Source organism: Capricornis sumatraensis, chromosome 1, assembly GCF_032405125.1.
Source record: "Capricornis sumatraensis isolate serow.1 chromosome 1, serow.2, whole genome shotgun sequence".
NCBI lineage: Eukaryota > Metazoa > Chordata > Mammalia > Artiodactyla > Bovidae > Capricornis > Capricornis sumatraensis.
The window spans coordinates 156,912,999-156,933,338 of record NC_091069.1 but is presented as its reverse complement, the minus strand read 5'-3'; the positions used below and the strand labels follow the sequence as shown (position 1 = coordinate 156,933,338).

Here is a 20,340-nt window from a genome sequence, read left to right as displayed (position 1 = left end):
AAATTAATGAGGCTGATCTATTGACTTTTTAATTATTGAAAACTCAGAATCTAAGACTCATTTTAATTTCAAAATTAATGAAATCAAATTAAGTAGCCTCGGTTAGGTTAAAAAAATGTCTCTAGCAAAGCTGGGGATGATTATTGTATTCAAATAAGGGAAGAAAATAATGACTTCAATTCTTGCCTTACATTGTCTAGTCAAACTTCAGTCTATGCATTTCCTTCTTAAATTATCAAATTCTTACATTTTTAATCTCAAACTCAAATTTAAAACAATGAAATATCTGTTCTTCTTTAGTAGTTAACATTTTAGCCTTATGTTAGCAATACAAATTTCACAGAATTTGAATTTATGAAAAATCAGAATCTAAATTAGTTTTTGGTAGTTGAAAGTAAGTATCTATGAAGTACAGGCTATTTACCAAGCAGTGTACCTGGTACCGTGTTTCTGTTAGGAGATATAATTCAAACACAGTTGAGTATAAGATAAAGTCCCTGTCCTTTAGATGTCAAGCCCATTTTACAGATTATGTCTGCCTAATGCTTGAGAGAGATTAATTGATATGATAATACTATAACAGGCAAAATTCAAAATCCACTTTTTCTTGTTGACTTTACAACAGTTTCTATTCATTGTACAGGACAAATTGGGGCATAAAACTAAAATTAGAAACAGTTTTTATCATCAACAATTTTACCATCAAATAAGAGATCTGAAAGATACAAAATTAGTAGTGTGCATCAGTTAGGAAAAACAGGGAAAAGCATTTTTGACCAAGTGATGAATAAATTCGAAATATGCAGGCAGGTTAGAAATGGTTACTATCAGTCATGAAATGTTTTCTTATTTTCAAAAATTGATCTTTACAGAGAATTTCTAATTGTTTTCTTCAGCCAGTTGGCAGAGATAATAGTTTTAATCTGAAAATTATCTTTATTTTTAAGATCCCTTTTTTGATCCAGCAAGTGGCCAAGTTCCTTTGCCTCCTGCTAGGAGATTACCAGGTGAAAATGTCAAATCCAACAGAGCATCACAGGACTATGATCCGCTTCCTTCATCTTCGGGTAAGTTGGCTAATAATACTAAGAATAATACCTTACATTTGCATAGTGCTTTTTAGAGCACCTTTCATTCATTATATATTTTAACGAGTGCTGCCAGCCTAAGAAAGTATTTTTATCACCTTTGCATTTGCTCTTAAAGCATGTATTATGTGAAGAATGCCTATAGAATTGTCTCACAGAAAATATTAAACTAAGCCTTAATATTAATTTTAATCTGTCAGTAAGGCATGTTCTGTGCCTCAAAAATCTATTCATTCTCTAACTGAGCTCATGGGAAGATCCAAGACAGCCAAGTAAGTAAATATTTCATTTTCTAACTTTTGTTTTGCCATATCAGATATGAGAAATGGGAAAGATGTCTATATACACTGAAATGTTGCATTCTCTTATTTTTCCATTAAAGGAAAAAAAAAAAAAACTGTTTAGAATTACTATTAGCACCAGACTGTTAATTTTCAAGCTTATTTAGGGCTATCATGCAATGTTCAGCTGCCAGTCAGTAAGTGCTGGGGTGGTCAAAGGGTTGATTCAGGATTTTGGTATGATGTTTCAGAAAAACCCAAACTTTTTTACCAACCCAATAGAAGGATGTGCCATTTTAGTAACTACAAGTCATACTCATAGCCATTATTAATGAAATGCTGCTGATCTGCTTCTTCAGGATGCCTTCCTTGACCCACCATATCTAAACTAGCTCCCCCTACTTTACACAGTCACTTTCTATCCCCTTCTTTTGCCTTACGTTTCTTAATACCGCCTTCCATTAATTTGTTTGCTTGACTATTTATCTCCTCATTTGAATATTAATGCTTTAAAGATATATGCATGATTTGGTTCACTGCTATATCCCCAAGTGTCCAGAGGAGTGCCTAGCACATATTTCTTGGATGAGTGGCTGGATACAAGGGAGGAGGGAAGAGTAACTGATAGATGTTATGCTGAACATACACATATTAAAGAATTAAAACAATATATTTGTCTCACAATTAGAAGCATCAGAAGTTTTTCCTATGTAAATTTTTGTCCTATATCAGTATTTTTTTAACTGTGTTTTGACTTTTCGAAGTACAGTTGATTTATAATATGTTACTTTCAGGTATATAACAAAGTATTATATAACTGAATGTATATGTGTGTGTTTGTGTGTATATCAGTTCTGTTCAATCACTCAGTTGTGTCCAACTCTTTGCAATCCCATGGACTGTAGCATGCCAAGCCTCCCTGTCCATCACCAACTCCAGGAGTTTACTCAAACTCATGACAGTTGAGTCGATGATGCCATCCAACCATCTCATCCATGGTCGTCCCCTTCTCCTGCCTTCAATCTTTCCCAGCATCAGGGTCTTTTCCAGTGAGTCAACTCTTCGCATGAGGTGGCCAAAGTATTGCAGTTTCAGCTTCAGCATCAGTCCTTCCAATGAATATTCAGGACTGATTTCCAATAGGATGGACTGGTTGGATCTCCTTGCAGTCCAATGGACTCTCAAGAGTCTTTTCCAACACCACAGTTCAAAAGCATCAGTTCTTCAGTGTTCAGCTTTCTTTACAGGCCAACTCTCACATCCATGCATGACTACTAGAAAAACCATAGCTTTGACTAGATGGACCTTTGTGCCAAAGTAATGTCTCTGCTTTTTAATAAACTGTCTAGGTTGGTTATAGCTTTTCTTCCAAGGAGCAAGCGTCTTTTAATTTCATGGCTGCAGTCACCATCTGCAGTGATTTGGGAGCTCAAAAAAATAAAACTCTGTCACTGTTTCCCCATCTATTTCCCGTGAACTGATGGGACCAGATGCCATGATCTTAGTTTTCTGAATGTTGAGTTTTAAGCCAAATTTTTCACACTCGTCTTTCACTTTCATCAAGAGGCTCTTTAGTTTTTCTTTGCTTTCTGCCATAAGGGTGGTGTCATCTGCATATCTGAGGTTATTGATATTTCTCCCAGCAATCTTGATTCCAGCTTGTGCTTCATCCAGTCCAACATTTCTCATGATGTACTCTGCATATAAGTTAAATAAGCAGGGTGACAATATACAGCCTTGATGTACTCCTTTCCCAATTTGGAAACAGTCTGTTTTTCCATGTCCAGTTCTAACTGTTGCTTCTTGACCTGCATACAGATTTCTCAGGAGGCAGGTCAGGTGGTCTGGTACTCCCATCTCTTGAAGAATTTTCAACAGTTTGTTATGATCCACACAGTCAAAGGCTTTGGCATAATCAGTAAAGCAGAAGTAGATGTTTTCCTGGAACTCTCTTGCTTTGTCAATGATCCAACAGATGTTGGCAACTTGATCTCTGGTTCCTCTGCCTTTTCTAAAGCCAGCTTGAACATCTGGAAATTCACGGTTCATGTCCTGTTGAAGCCTGGCATGGAGAATTTTGAGCATTCTTTACTAGCTTATGAGATGAGTGCACTTGTGCAGTCATTTGAGCATTCTTTGGCATTGGAATGAAAACTGACCTTTTCCAGTCTTATGGCCACTGACGAGTTTTCCAAATGTGCTGGCATATTGAGTGCAGCACTTTCACAGCATCATCTTTCAGGATTTGAAATAGCCCAACTGGAATTCCATCACCTCCACTAGCTTTGTTTGTAGTAATGCTTCCTAAGGCCTACTTGACTTCGCATTCCAGGATGTCTGGCTCTATGTGTGTGATCGCACCATCGTGATTATCTGGGTTGTGAAGATCTTTTTTGTATGTGTATATATATGTACTGTGTATATATAGTATGTGTGTATATATATATATATTCATCTTCAGATACTTTTCCATTATAGGTTATTGCAACATACTGAATATAGTTCCCTGTGCTATGCAGTAGGACCTTGTTTTTTAATCTATTTTATATATAGTACTGCTGCTGCTAAGTCACTTCAGTCATGTCCAGCTCTGTGCGACTACATAGACGGCAGCTCACCAGGCTCCCCAGTCCCTGGGATTCTCCAGGCAAGATCACTGGAGTGGGTTGCCATTTCCTTCTCCAATATATAGTACTATGTATCTGCTAATCCCTAACTCCTAATTTATCCGTCCCTGCTCCTTTCCCCTTTTATACCAATTTGTTTTCTATGTCTGTGAGTTTCTGTTTCATAAATAGATTCACTTATATTACTTTTCAGATTCCACATATAAGTGACATCATGTGATTTGTTTTTGTCTGTCTGATTTACTTCACTTAGTGTCATAATCTCTAGGTCCATCCATGTTGGTACAAGTGGTATTATTTCATTCTTTTTTATGGCTACCTAATATTCCCTCGTATGTATGTATAGTCTCTTCTTTATCCATTCAGCTATTGATGAACACTTGGGTTATTTCCATATCTTGGCTACTTTAAATAGTGCTGCTGTGAACACTGGGGAGCATGTATCTTTTTGAATTTTTTTATCTTTTCCAGATATATCCCTGGGAAATGGGTTGCTGGATCATATGGTAACTTGATTTTTCATTTTTAAGGAATCTCTATATTGTTCTCCATAATGGCTGCACCAGTTTATATCCTCCCCTACAGCGTAGGAGGGTCCTCTTTTCTCCACACCCTTTCCAGCATTTATTGTTTGTAGACATTTTGATGATGGCCATTCTGACCTGTGTGAGGTGATATATCATTGTAGTTTTGATTTGCATTCCTTGAATAATTAGCAGTGTTGAGCATCTTTTCATGTGGCTCTTGGCCATCTGTATGTCTTCGTTTGGAAAGTGTCTCTTTAGATGATCTGCCCATTTTTTGTGTTTTGTAAAAATTGATCTGGATGAGTTATTTATATATTTTGGAAGTTAATCCCTTGTTTGGTTTCCTCTAGTTTTATAATACCTGGTCTTCTATTTAGGTCTTTAAACTCATTTTGAGTTTATTTTTGTATATGCTACTATTTTAATTTCATTCTTTTATATACAACTGTCAGTTTTCCCAGCACCACTTATTGAAGAAACTGTCTTTTCTCCATTGCATATTCTTGCCTCCTTTGTTATAGATTGACCATAAATGTATGGGTTTATTTCTGGGCTTTCTATTCTATTCATTGATTCCTATTGTCTGTTTTTGCGCCAGTACAGTACTATTTTGATTACTGTAGCTTTGTAGTATAGTCTGAAGTCAGGGAGTGTGATTCCTCCAGCCCCATTCTTCTTTCTCAAGATTGTTTTGACTACTCAAAGTCCTTTGTGTTTCAATACAAATTTGAAAATTATTTCTTCTCTGAGAAGTGCCATTGGTAATTTGATAGGAATTGCATTCAATCTGTAGATTGCTTTGGGTAGTATTGTCATTTTGACAATATTTATTCTTCCAGTCCAAGAACAGAATATATCTTTCTGTTTGCATCACCTTCAGTTTATTTCATCAGTGTTTTATAGTTTTCAGAGTATGTCTTTTGCCTTCCTAGGTAGCTTTATTCCTAGGTATTTTATTCTTTCCGTTGTGACAGTAAATGGGATTGTTTTCTTAATTTCATTGATACTTTATTGTTAATGTATAGAAATGCAACAGATTTCTGTATTTCAATTTTGTATCCTGCAGCTTTACCTAACTCATTAATAAGCTCTAGTAGTTTACTGGTGGCATCTTTACAGTTTTCTGTGTATAGTAGCAAGCTATCTTCCAAAGTGACTTTTTTTTTTTTACTTCTTCCTTTCTAATTTGGATTCCTTTTTTTTTTTTTAACTTCTCTGCTGTGGCTAGGACTGCCAAAGCTATTTTGAACAAAAGTGGCAAGAGTGGCATCCTTGTCCTATTGATCTTAGAATGCTTTCAGATTTTCATTGTTGAGTATGATGTTTGGTTTGCCCTGTATGTTCTTCATTATGTTGAGGTATGTTCCCTATATGCCCACGTTCTTATCAGAAATGGATGTTGAATTTTATCAAAAGCAAGTCTGTATCAAGATGATCATATGGTTTTTAGTCTTTAGCTTGTTAATGTGATATACATCAAACTGATTTATGGATGCTGAAAAATCCTTGCAATCCTGGGATAAATTCCAGTTGATCGTGGTGTATGATCCTTTTTAACATATTGTTGCATTCAGTTTGCTTTCAAGCTCAAATTTCAGCTCACATATTTGTTAATAGTGAGCAGTTGTCCATTCTGTAACATCCAAATCAAGGTAGATAGCTATTTTGAGAATTATTAACACAATAGCTCTGTTCTTGATGACATGCATGGGAGATGCATAAAAATCCCTCTGTAGTTTCATAAGTTTTCATACTTGAATATAACTCGGAAAATTTTACTAACTTTTTCAAATTTTGGTCCATGCTGTCTTTACCAGTTCACTTCTAGCCAGTCCAATATTTCAGATATATCCATGGATACCCACTGAAACACTATTTTCAGCTGAAAGGCAGAGAATCCTAGGAATGGGGGAGCCTGGTGGGCTGCCGTTTATGGGGTCGCACAGAGTCAGACACGACTGAAGCGACTTAGCAGCATATATATATATATATATATATATATTAAAATAAAGCAAATTCCTTGAGATGTTAAAATACAACTTTGAGAAGAGTGCCTTGACTGATTTAAAAATAACATTCTGTATCACCAGCTCTGTATTAACAGAAACATATTCTCAAGTTACAAGAAGGATTGTGGCCTAAACATTCTATTTTCACAGCTTTCTAGTTTACACCATAGCATGCAGGTATTATTGAGCCCAGAACAACATCATTTACATATATGATTTCAACTGGTAGAAATTCCAGTTAGTATTACACTAGAAATTTCACGGAAGAACTTGGAGTGACAAACCCGTTGAAATATCCCCAGATCGGCATTTACCAGAAGCCTGAACTGGCTTTTTACCTGAGTGAAAAACTAGTCTTGATATTACTTTGAGGGTCTCAGCTAGCTGTAACATCAAATATTTCAACTGACTCCTTGAACTCTCTTTACAAACACAGTGAAACCATGGAAAATAATAAGATACTTTTTTTCCAGCAAGATACTTGTTCACATGCTCCTTCACAGGGCTACCAAGCTGTCCACTAGTTTATTTTATACTAGAAGAGGGACTTAGCTTGCCTTCTGGATTAGATCTTTCCATCAAAAACTTGAGACTGGATGATATGTGCCTTTGGTATACTAACAGCACTTACTTTGCAGTAGCATTTTTATACTTTTTAAGATGACTGTTGAGGATTCCGGTATAATTTGCTGCATCTTATAAATTCCATTTCTATTTTTTATGGTGATCTAGTTGATGGTGACTAATTTATGTTAATAAACTTTATGAAAAGAATATTTCTAATTCCAAAAGTTTGATTTAAAATTATTTTCCTTATACACTTATCTTAAAAAGATGTGTGCATGTCTTCATATATAAAGAGCCTTCTGAATGTTTTATTCCTCCCCCTCCAAAAGTTTATAACTCTCTAGTTTTTAGATGTAACAGTATTTAATGATATGAATATGTTATAATGATATATGTTATAATGCTAAATTATTATTTTGCTAATAATCTGCTTATTTCTTCATGTGGGGTTCATGTCTATACTAGCTATGCAGGAGCTTTGACACATTTTTCAGTTTGCTTTTCTCTTGTAACACACGTGTGCTACAGTTTGAATACCGTTCTTTAAAAACTCAGGGCATCCAGCTGACAGACTACAAAGTCATAATGATGAGCTTTTGCTCATGCTGATGAGTACAGCTGAGCTTTTTAATATTCTTAGTAGTTAGAAGGACATTTAAGGCAACACTTAATGCTAGAATTTCAGCGCATGATTTGTATTAAATGTGTTTGTAACAGATATTATTACCAAGTATACCTGCAAAATAAAGAAGGTCTCATAGAAGGAATTGATTCCAGTACTACTTTTCCTTCATTAACTTAAAGGAAAAGTGATCAGATGTTGAATGAATTTTATATTAAGACCTCAATTGGAAACTATGGCTTCATTTCACATAAGAGTTGGAATTGTGTATTGTTATTATTAGAGATGTTTTAAGATAGTGTTTTTAAGGTTTTATGTTCCAACAAAGGAAATTGCAGTGTTATATATAGAGTTTTACTTCAGTTCAGCTACCTAAAATATTTTTCCTTATACACAGCTTCAGGTTTAAAACCACAGAACATAGTGTTATTTTTCTTACAAAGATAATACTAATATACTAATACTTCTTCTATAACAATTTTCTGAATGTATTAAAGTTATAACCTAGGCTCTGTTTTTAACAATCATAATTACCTACTATAGTGTATGTGAAGATATTTGTAATTTAGTAAAAACTGTGTATCTAAAACATGTCCTTCTAAAATTAGATAGTATATCGATAGTGGCAGCAATTCAAGTTTACATGAGTTTCAGAAATAATTGCTCCAACTTATCTGTCAATAATAAAATGAGATTTATATCTTAATGAGTTATTTATTTTTAATACTCAGGTACTGTTATACATGAAAAAATATGTATTCCAAGACTCTTGATGTCCATCCCAAGTGTTGTCAGTGAATTACTGAAATAATCTTAGAAATTATATCTCAAACTTTAAAAAAGATTATGTGCAGTTTAGCACCTATAATTTTAAATATAAATAACAGAATTTAGTTTAATGTGTTTTGAGTAGTTTTTATTATGGAAAAAAGATCTAGCCATAACTTAAATGGGTGAGACACAACAATGTTTAGTATTGTACCCAAGGTCTCAAAGCTAGTAAATGATGGGATTTGATTCAGTAAGTATGCAGCCATTTATACTGTTGTTAGGTTTAAAATGTTAGGTTTAAAAACTTAACTCACTCATTCATGTAATAATGATTGCTAAGCTGAGTTTGGAGATACCGATGAGAAAAATCAAAAACAGGAGCTAAGGAAGAGGGTACTAAGAAATCTAAAATTGTAGGAGAGATTTCAAAACTGCCTTATGATCACATGACTTTAGGGAGATACGGTGTGCTTTCTGTACTTTTTTAAGATTCTTAAGTTTCAGAAGCTCAAGATTCTTTAAGATTCAGACTTGTAAAAAGCACAGTAGACAGAATCTGAAGCTTTGTTTAAAATTATTAAAGTAGTACATGGACATTAAAGAATAAAGTAGAATTTAACGAAGCAAAAGTTACCTGGAACCATTTCATCAATAGAAACAGTTTGCCATTTTGGAGCCCTTCTTTCTAATGGTTGACCATGCACACATTCACACAGTGGAAATCATACTCCACAGTATAATATAGTATCATACCTTTCTTACACATCATTAAACTTTTTTTGAAATGTCAATGTCACTTTAAATTATTGTATGGTAGTCCAACGTTTTGGTATACTGTCACACTGCTGCTGCTGCTAAGTCACTTCAGTCGTGTCCGACTCTGTGTGACCCCATAGATGGCAGCCCACCAGGCTCCGCCATCCCTGGGATTCGCCAGGCAAGAATACTGGAGTGGGTTGTCATTTCCTTCTCCAATGAATGAAAGTGAAAAGTGAAAGTGAAGTCGCTCAGTCTTGTCTGACTCTTGGTGACCCCATGGACTGCAGCCTACCAGGCTCCTCCGTCCATGGGATTTTCCAGGCAAGAGTACTGGAGTGGGGTGCCGTTGCCTTCTCCAATACTGTCACACTAGCACTTCTCAAATCTTTTTCCCCACCAAAGAGCTAACTCTGCATGACAAGGGGATTATGTCTTTAACTAAATAGTGGACCGTCACATGCAAGGAATTGCCTTAAAAATCTTTGTTATTTCAAATATGTCTACAAATTTTACATTTTACTTGGTATGTCTACATTTCCATCTTTAAAAACATTAAGTCTCTCATATCCTTGAGTAAAACTAGTGACCAGGAAGATGTACGGTTTGTATCTGGTGGTGCCACATCTTCTTGCACTTGCTTGGATATTGTTGCCATTGCTCCTAGGAGTTCAAAAATACCATGAGCATGGACAGTGACCCCAGGATAAACACATGTGCTTCCAGTCACATTTTTAAGGATACATGTATTCAGGTACAGAAATCCCCACAGAGCTTGTAAAATTCACAGTCATTCCAGTGCACTACAAAACTACAAGATAACTCCTTTGAGGGAACTCTAAGATCGGTTCATCTGCTCCTTTCCATCACCTGCACATTCCAATGTAAGGACCTGGTGTCTCCTCTTTTAGACACTGAGAAAGAAGTGGAAACAGTGAAGGCTGCCCATGAGTTTTAGGAAGAGGTGTCTAGAGAGGGGGGTTGGCTTTAAGTGATATAATCATCAGCATGAAACTTTTTAAACAGTTTTTTTTTTTAAAGGTTACTCTTCAAGTTGTAAGAGATCTTGCTTATTGTTATCTTGCTTAAAAGTTTATAAGAGCTCACTACAAATTCCAGGTTTTTTTTTTTCCTGTTCCACACTTGAATCCCTATTGATTTATAGTAATTGCTTTTCTATACAGCATTTGAGTATAGTGGTTACTATTACAGATGTGAATTCATTGTCCTCTCTTTTTCAAAGTCTCCTTAGCACATATACCAAGCATTACATTAATTCACATACTACCTGAGAAGAGATAAGTTACACCTCTAAAAATGGAGACAAAAAAGTATATTTGCAGAGTGAGAATGATAAAGCAAACTGCTTACTTAGCTGAAAGTCACTCTAAACCTTAGTGGCCACGCAGAGATGAATCTGTCTCTGAGTGGTGCTCCTCATTGACATCCTCACCTGGAAAAGTTGTAGCTGTCAGTTGCTGGTGCAGAGCTACACTGTCCAATTAAAACAGTCAAACACAAAATTAAAACATTCCAAATTGAATAAAATATTCAGCAATAAATAGAAATTTATATGTAACAGGTGGCAAAAAGTTACAACATAGCTTCCACTTACTTCCATTCATGGGCTCTAATACATGATAACTGTTCAACTCAGGACATCTGTAAGATTCCAAAGACATGTCAGGTTAGGGTGGCGAGGACTAGGGTTAAATAGGTCGGTATATGTAAGAGTTTTGTATTTAAAGAAAAATATGTATTTGTGGACACACTAATCTTTGCTTCAGAGGTTTCTCCTTTTTACTGAAAATATATCCAAAATCTATTGTGATTCTTTCCACAAGTGGTTTGAATCATTTCCTCCAGTTGATACTTGAAATAGACCAGAGATCCCTTCACTCCTCTGGTTTTGATTTAATCATTTTGTTGGGTGTTTTATTTTCCCTAACATTTGGTTTAACTTAACTTGGGCTTCCTGAATTATGCTTAGTACTTAATGATTTTTTTAAGAAGAGAATATCTTTCTCAAGAAAAAATTATCATCTGCATTTACATTTGGCCAGTATTACCTATAGCAGCCTCACAGAGTGAATAGATTTCTTGGGGGTTTTTCTGGTGATAATGTCATATTTTTTAGAGTCATCTACCAAGATCAAAGACACATGTTTATTAAGTCTAAAATCTACAAGTTCTAAAACTTAATTTTTTATTATACCATGAGATGTCTTGCTGTTACAGCATCTTTCCCAGTTGAGTAGTCTACACAGCTATACGTATCAAAAATGCTTAATAGTCATGTGCCCTTCTCAGTATTTTAGATAGGAACAAAAGAACAGTATTGGAAAAATTCTTCAAAAACTACCGGTACAAGGAATTTAACTTTGTATTTACTTCTAGGTCCTTCTCACACCGAAAAATAAGCCAGAACAGACAGTATTTCAGTGTATAAATTTCGTGGTAACTGATTAAAGGAAGTCTTGCTAGAATCTCTAATAGTTTTTTGGAAGGGATTAGAAGCAAAGCATAATTTATTGTCCATCTCTGCATGACATTAATGGAAATACTTAATAGAAAAATAAATGAAACCTCAATAGTAAGAAATGCAGTTTACTAGACCATAATAATTTGAGATGTTTAGTTACAGATACACAAAACAACACAGACTTTACCAAGAACCCGAAACTAATGTGTGCTCTTATGTCTGAGCAGAATGAGCTTTATCTATAGCTATAATATCGGTTCAAACTAGATATTATTCTGTAAGAAAGAAACAAAAATAAGACTATCATCCAATTTTGTGTAGAACTAAATATTTTCATCCTGGAGGCTTTTGTGTATGTTATATTGATAGTGCTAGAATTACAAATAGAATTTTTTTATTACCTTCTCAGACAAATATACTTTTGAGAAAATATGAAATAATGTATCAGATGATTCTTGGATTTACATTTATTATTGAAAATATCAGCTTACAGCGTTTTCAGACGCCAGCAGGAAAGTTGGCAAGGCAGTGGAGATCAGGAAGGACGGGACGAGCACAGGAGGCCTGAGGCATTGTGTTCTAGCCTCACTCCTTTGTTTATTTACCTGTGTCCCTGAATGTTGCACTTGTCAGTCATCTAAGGAAAAAAACATTAAATAAATATTGGTGTCTGTCTTGTCAAATTTATGCCATCAAACATTTATGGGTTTAAGACAGCTTTCAGTCTCTTTAAAATCTAGGCTTTTAAGATTACATACCATATACAGATAAATGGAAATCTGTGATAAAAATGTCCCCTTAAGTTACTAGCCCACTTCCTGGTGATCTGCATGATGGTGGCCTATATTTTCTTTGTTCTTAATGAGATTACTTTCCATTTTTGGACACCAGCGTCATTTGGTTTAACTTTGAGAAACGAGTATCAAGAGACTGACCTGGAACCCAGTTCTCCATTCATGTTTCTGCTGGCTTTGCTTATTTTTCAAGCTAAGCTTTCTGCATTGGAATCTGGATGAAGTATTTCAGCAAAGCACCAACCTATTGACTAACGGCTGTCGCAAAGCATCTGCTATTTCATTATTTCCCCCCAGCATCAGTAAGGCCTCACTTTCCAGGATTCTAACTGGAAAAACATGCTGCAAAGCGTATTTCTCTGAAGTCTGGCTTGTGACAATGGGGTGGGACGTAGGACCTGATGGGTATGTTCTAGCAGGAATATCCTTGAGCTTGTAACAGTTTCTTTTAGTAGAAACTTCCCAGAAAATTATCTCCACCATAGTAGAGAAGGGTTACTGTATTGCCAGAGTGAAAGCTTTTCTTCTTCAGTTATTTTTTTCTGCTATATCTTTTATTTCGTATGATTTAAAGAATAATATATAGAAGTGGGAAGACATTTGTGTTCTCAAATTCCCAACACACCTTGCCTTTGTTTTCCTGACATTCAAAATAGGGACAGTATCACCTATTCAACCACAGTATATAAAAATGTTTCTTGTAGAAACAAAAACGATTTTAATATAAAATAATGAAATCCTACTGATGTATAATGTTGTCTTTCTTTTTATCTCTTTATTTAAATACTTCTCTTTAAAATCTACTCAGATGGTTCACAAGCACCAGCCAGACCTCCTAAACCACGACCCCGCAGGACTGCACCGGAAATTCATCACAGAAAACCCCACGGGCCTGAGGCAGCATTGGAAAATGTCGATGCAAAAATTGCAAAACTCATGGGAGAGGGTTATGCCTTTGAAGAAGTGAAAAGAGCCTTAGAGATAGCCCAGAATAATGTGGAAGTGGCCCGTAGCATCCTCCGAGAATTTGCCTTCCCCCCTCCAGTCTCCCCACGTCTAAATCTATAGCAACCAAGATCATAAAGACCAGAAGGCGAAGCAATCGCTGACTATCCCAGGCGTGTGGAGAGAAAAGTGAGATGGGATTCAAGAGAGAAGCTTTCTCCTCCTCACGTGGCATCATTGAGAAGAGAGGCTTGGAAGTGGCTGCTTCTCAGAAGACAGCTGCTGCTTGCTCAGGATGCCAAGGGCTGTGGCTTCCTTACTTTTGCTAGCCATACTTTTAAATCAGGGTTGAACTGACAAAAATAATTTAAAGACGTTTACTTCCCTTGAACTTTGAATCTGTGAAATGCTTTTCCTTGTTTACAAGTTGGCAAAGTTGCAGTTTGTTTTTTACTTTTGTTTTCAGATTTTTGGTTTTTTTGATACCTGTACTGTGTTCTTGATCAGCCCTCTGTACAGTGGTCAGGTCTGCTGTAACATTTCCAGCCAACTCCCTTGCTGTGTCCATCAGCAGCGAAGTCACATATTCATTGTGATTGCTCCCATCCCAGCCCCCTACCCAGGTCCAATTTCATTTCTCCCGTTTACAAGATGCTTTAAAGGTTCTGATTTTCAGCGTATCAAACTAATGCAAAACAAGTGTGTGGCCTTCACTACTGAGTCTTTTCTTTGGAAACCATCACTGTTGGGAGATGGGGAAAATCTGAATGTATAAAGCATTTTTTGGTTAATGAACTGCCTTTTATAAGGGATTTTCATATAATATAGAAGAGCTTCCCTTTTTGGTGTAAGTTTTGTGATCTTTAATCTTCCACACTCTCATCTTTGTCATCCTCGAGGTGTAATAACTGTTAAAAAAAAAAAAAAAACCTGAAATATTGGAAAGCAGCTACTGCAGAGGTGGGAAATATACACTTGCACATGACAGTGCCATACTAAAGTTATGTAACGCGGTCCCTTATATTTATGCCTGCATTACTTATGAGGCATATACTGAATAAGAGGCCATCTCCCAGAAGTGTATTAGTAATTTTCAGATAAAATTATGAGCATACCTTTCCCAAAGTGGAACAGACTTCATTTCCTGTTTGAGTGACTACACTCTGGTACCTAACAAGTTTAGGAACCAGTTCCTCTTGCAGTGGAAACAGTAAATCTTTGATGCACTGTTAAGTGCTAATGCTACTGTGGCAACGTGTTTTTTTGTTTGTTTTTTTTGCAAAATTCTTAATAGTAATTTTCTCTCTACCATCAAATTAGAGCTCATATTTAATATTTAGAGTCTCATTCATTGCTCCACGTTGTTCCATCCAGTCAGGTGAAAGAAATTTATATAGTTTTGCCTTTTTTGCAAAATGAAAGTAGGTTCTTCAGAAACCACATTATTACTTTTAAACCTACAGATATTTATTGGGCACCAGTGATGTGCTCCGTGCTGTCAGGCACTGTGTTCTTAAAGCACAAACCATCACAAAGTGATTGGATTGTGGTATTCTGTTATCCTTTATCCACACTCTTGATGGTCAAAAAGTGTCTCTGCTAGACAAAAGCATGGAAGGTTTCCACCAGTGCTTCAGAATTTTCAGGCAGTCGTCTTTTTAAATTATTATTTAGTAAAGAATTGAGACGAAACCAGGTCTGTGTTAAATGCTTGACCCACAGGTGGTTTTCTAAATGTGTACTGCCTGCGAGTTTGTGCACATTTCTGTCACTCGTTTAACTTCACACAGTGTGATGTAAAAAGATGCCTCTGGTAATGAGTGTCTCTTTGGGACTTGAAAGCATGTGACCAAATGTGTAGCAGAGCCAAAGGAAACTAAGTCAAGACTTGAATAGTCGTGTTGACCTGGGGAGGGAACCAGCGCATTTCTTTGTGAACTGACACGTGCCCTGACTTGACAACTTGGTCTAACATGAGGTACTTGAGGAGTCATAGGCCTTGGATAGTTTGTGCTCATGTTTTAATTTCTTCATCTGATTCTGAGCTGGTTCATGTCCCTGGAAGAGAATTTTTAATTTGCCTTAACTGTTCTTCCTGTAAGTAAGTATATGAGGGCAGTTTTTTATGTTTTTAAAAATTGCATTGGCTAATTCTCCATTGCTTTATGAACTCCATTTTATATCATCATGATTTTTCATTTGTTTTATTATTTTCTGATGTCATGCTGAAATAGCACTGTGTTTGGGGTTTTTTTTTTTTTTTTTTCTTTATGACTTGCTGATCTTTGGTACAGTCTACAAGCCAAAAGTTGCCACTTCATTGTGATAGCATTCTTAATAGATCAGGGAAGGATGTAAAATGTGAGTGTTAGAAAGCATACTATAATCTCATTTAAACAATCTTAAAAATGAGTGAACATTTCCAATGAAAGTGAGAAAAAAAATAGTGACAATATAGTAAGTTTAGACCTGAAATTTTTAAAATCTATTTTGCAAGAAAACTTACTAGCCTGCACCCAAATCTCTCTGTACCTAGTTCTCAATAGCAACCATTAGTTTTACCATGAAAAAGACCAAATCAAAAATTTGTATGGAATGGAAAGAGGGAAACTTTCTATCAAACACTGTCATGAAAAACTTACTGCTACCTATTACTTAACTCAAAAAAAAATTTTTTTGAGGAATAATTAAACAAAAACACAGTTTTTAATCATAAAAGTGACTAGCCATTAATGGCTGGAAATGATCCAGGTTTGGTTTCACTGTGATCCAAAAAGTTTGACATTCCTCCCATTTCTCAAGATTTGGTAATATGATTAAAATCACAACAACATACCATTTATATAATTAAAACAGATCATGGCCAACATTAACCTGCTCTCCCCTGTCCCCTAACATATTCTGGGGCAGAAGTACTTACCTTTAAAGATAATCCAGTAAATTATCACCATAATCTCTTTTTCCCCTTGATGTCTGTAACATCTATCCTGGCCAAATTTTCTAGAATTGAATCAGCAGTGCTTATGGTCAACTTGAACTTCCTTCCACAAAGGTGACCCCTCCCCATCCATATTCCCTTGCCTATATTGCAGATAGTCTTAATAACAGAACCCTAATTGCCCATGAACCTCAGAGGGCCCATTGGTTAACTCAATATTCCACACACATGAACACTTGCAAAGATTTCTTCATAATGTGAATTTTTTTCTTGTTCAGTGCCAGAAGCATTTCTTACAGTTTGGACATTATTTTTCCTCTCAGATCTTCAACTTGAAGCTTTAATTTGCACTGAATTGTCTAACCCAGTTAAATTTTTCAGTTTTTTTTCTCTTATGCTGACAGATTTGAAAGCAAATTGCAGTATGTTTTCAACAATACAGGTACTGCCTGTTGACCTGGAATTTTAGTGCTTCTAGGAAGAGTTTGCAGAAAATGACAGCAGTTGAGTGAAGGGTTTTCTTCTCAATTACTATTTTATTTTTAATACCTTTTTAAAACTTGTCTAATGTGGCAAAATAGCTATGTGTTCAATTAATTTATATTTTATTCATCCTTTTTCAATTCTGGTTATTATGTAAACTCCAGTACAATTTTATCTGTTCTTTTAAGGTATTTTATAAAATGAATGTTAACAAAAACAGAGTTGGTATATTATTTTTCAAATGAATGCAAACATTTCAGAGCAGTTCTGTGTTGTATTTTTTATCTTCACGTTCAGAGCTAACAGTCAACGTTGTATCAAATACCCATCACAAATGATTCAATTATTAAATAACAAAACTATATCATTTAAAGGTATTTCACAGTAGAGAAGCTACTCCCATGCCTTAGAACTGAAAAGTTAGTTATATTAAGGCCCTAAGTAAGAAATACCAAATCTGGGAAAAGCTGATTGTCTTCTAATGACATACCATATAATTGATATTTCTTAAAAGTAACATCTGTTCTTTATATTCTTTAAATTCTTGATTTTTCTAATCATTTGTTACTGGCCAGTACATATCAGGGAGAGGACAATGGAGACAAACCATGTTAATAACTGCTTTTGTATCAGAAACCATAACAGAATGTTGTGAAGGTCACTGGTACATGCATAGTAGTGATAATTATACTTTCAAAGAACACACAATTAAATGGGAGCTACAAGCACATAATTGCAATACAGAGAACACTGTACAGAAGTTATCACATTGTACTGGCATTATGTACATACGGTAAGCGCTGAAGAACCCAGGCCTCCTGCATTGCAGGCGGATTCTTTACCAGCTGAGCCACCAGGGAAGTCTAGGAATACTGGAGTGGGTGGCCTATACCTCCAGCAGATCTTCCCGACCCAGGCATTGGACTGGCGTCTCCTGAAGTGCAGGTGGATTCTTTACCAGCTAGCTGAGCTACCAGGGAAGCCCCAGAACTATGTTGGGCCCTTAATATATGCAAGGAACTTAGTGTTAAAGCATTTAATCCTTTCAACAACCATCATGCCTCTTCTAGGACTGTCAAAGTAGGGTGTGATATGTTCCTTCTGAAAAGTCAGAGAAATAATAAGACTGAATAGCATTTTGTTAGCCTAAAGAGAAACAAGGTTGTTGTTAAGAAAGAACTCGGGAGGTAAAGCTTTTCAAACAGGAACAGCACACATGATAGAACACTTGTTATTTAGACGGAGGTGAAAAGTAGTAGGACGGTTGGAACACAGCAGAGACTAGGGAGGGCACCTTGATGACCGAAGGTGAACAACCGTGTGGCATCTCAGACCCTAGGAATCAGGTTAGGAATCACTTGCTGGAACTCAGATAATAACATCCATGAAAATGCCTAGAGATTAGGGTGTATTTAACAGGAATTGCCACATCAAATGATAATCCAGCTATAAACTAAAGGGAAATTTAATTTTCATGCCTCTCTTTTATGTCCCTCGTGATTTTCAAGAGAAACTTGGGTGGTATTCTTAATTACCTATTTTTGCTGCTGCTTCATCCTCACTGCCACCACCCTCTTTTGGGTCTTAATTTTGACTCCCCTAGAATTTTTAATAGCCTGTAATTGACCTCTGTGGCTCTAGTGCAAGGCAGACTGAAGTTTCTGAAATTCAAATTCAGTGTGATGCCTCCATGTAAAACCCCTGAATACTCTACGGTAGAGATCCCTTCTCTGCATTCCTTTTCCTACTCACCTCCTTTCCTAGACCCTCACCTCTGCTGAGCTGGCAATTGTCCAAACAGGCTCCACGTCTTTATACTTGCTAGTTCTTCTGACTGTTCCTTTCCCCTTTTCCAGCCTAGCCAACTCATTCTTTAAAATCTACCTCAAGTATTTCTCCTGTGAGGCATTTCTTATCTTATCCCACAGTGTGAGTTAAGCATGTCATCGTCTACATCTCACATGGCACCAGTATTCTAATGCTTATAGTGTGGTTTTTGCAGATACTTCATCCCACAGATGGCCCCAACTAGACTGAACTTCTTTATTAGAGGAAGCATGTCTAATACATGTCTATGTCCCAAGCTCCTATAGAGCCTGGCACATACTAAAAAAAATTCTTAAAATAAATGGAAATGGCACTCTTAAGCAGCCAACAGTGGAAACGGTCCTGAAAGCTGGTAAAGCTCTGCAACTAGCTCCCTGCATGCAGTGCCATCTCTTTGATTCTGCTTTCTTCACCCATGGACCAGGAGATAGATAAGCCTACTATTACAGTAGATGCCTAGGTTTTTCTTCACTGTTTGGATGGGGAGCAACAGTTATTTAATAAAAAATCAGATTCACAAACACTAGATTTAAAAATTTAGAGATAATTTTTTAATTTATTCTTTTTTAGTAACTTAAGAATACTTAATTCTTCATAAAGAGTTTATGACAAACATGTCCAAGAAACTACTACTCACACATTCCCATGACGATGCAACAGAGATTAAGAGTACAGGCTCTGGAGTCAGACTGCCTAAGATCAGTTCCTACCTCTGCTCCAAGTTATATGACCTAGGTGTCCTAACTGCATTGTGCATCAGCTGCTTCATCAGTAAAATAAGAATAGCAACTAAACCTACAGTAAAGGATTTATAGGGGGCTTGTGAGTCAATACTGATAAAGAACTTAAAATGTATCAGTACCATTGAATGCTCAATAAATGGCAGTTCTAATTATCACATTCCTTAAAGAACTTAAGCCCCATTTCATCTCTTAGGATCTGCAGAGTAGATGGCAAAGAGAAGTATGTCAGATTTATCCTGTCACTTCATATAGCAAAAGGTAGACAACAAAGGAACAAGATTGTTCTGGCTAAACTGAGAAAACTTTAAACTCTGAAAGGTAATGAGCTACACATTCTGTTGACAAATGTAGAGTTGAGTTTTTTAACATAAAACATCTACTGTCATCATGTGCACTTCCTGTACTTGGTACACAAAGCCCAGTACAATGAAAGTAGAGATCAGAGATGGTGATGTGGCTAAATCTCCACGGTTACTCTGGGTTCCTCAAGAGCTACGTTCTCCCACATTGACAACCCCCACTCCCCCAGACCAAATATTCAGAAGCTCTCATCAATAGATGAAAACTTTTTTTAAAGTTTAAAATCTAGCTCAAGCACAACAAATAAATTTGTCTTTGGGATATAGAGAAAAGCATAACTAGTGGGTTCCTTTAGTCTCTTCATACTAAACCAGAGGTTGAAGAATACTGTCCCTAGAAAGAGGCTGAAACCCCAATGCTGAAAGCAACAGGTATTAACTAAATGCCTCCATATTCTAAAATCCACCTAGCGAACCTCTGCAGGATTCATTAAGATGCTAATAGCACTCATCCACAGCCCTCAAGGTATATACAAAGAAGACTCAGGGGCTGACCTGGGAGAAGTGAGTAATGGGTGTGA

At 36.2% G+C, this 20,340-nt stretch overlaps 1 protein-coding gene across 2 annotated transcripts in view; it reads left to right on the top strand.

The window, feature by feature from the left end:
• The window catches only part of CBLB (Cbl proto-oncogene B), a 218,480-nt gene extending 204,305 nt beyond the window's left edge, over positions 1-14,175 (top strand). For both annotated transcript variants that reach the window (XM_068990103.1, XM_068990168.1), the window contains 2 exons: positions 948-1,067; positions 13,333-14,175. In XM_068990103.1, coding sequence (XP_068846204.1) covers positions 948-1,067; positions 13,333-13,592 — 380 coding nt within the window. In that variant the 3' untranslated portion in view covers positions 13,593-14,175. The remainder of the gene's footprint in view (positions 1-947; positions 1,068-13,332) is intronic.
• The last annotated feature ends 6,165 nt before the right edge of the window (positions 14,176-20,340 follow it).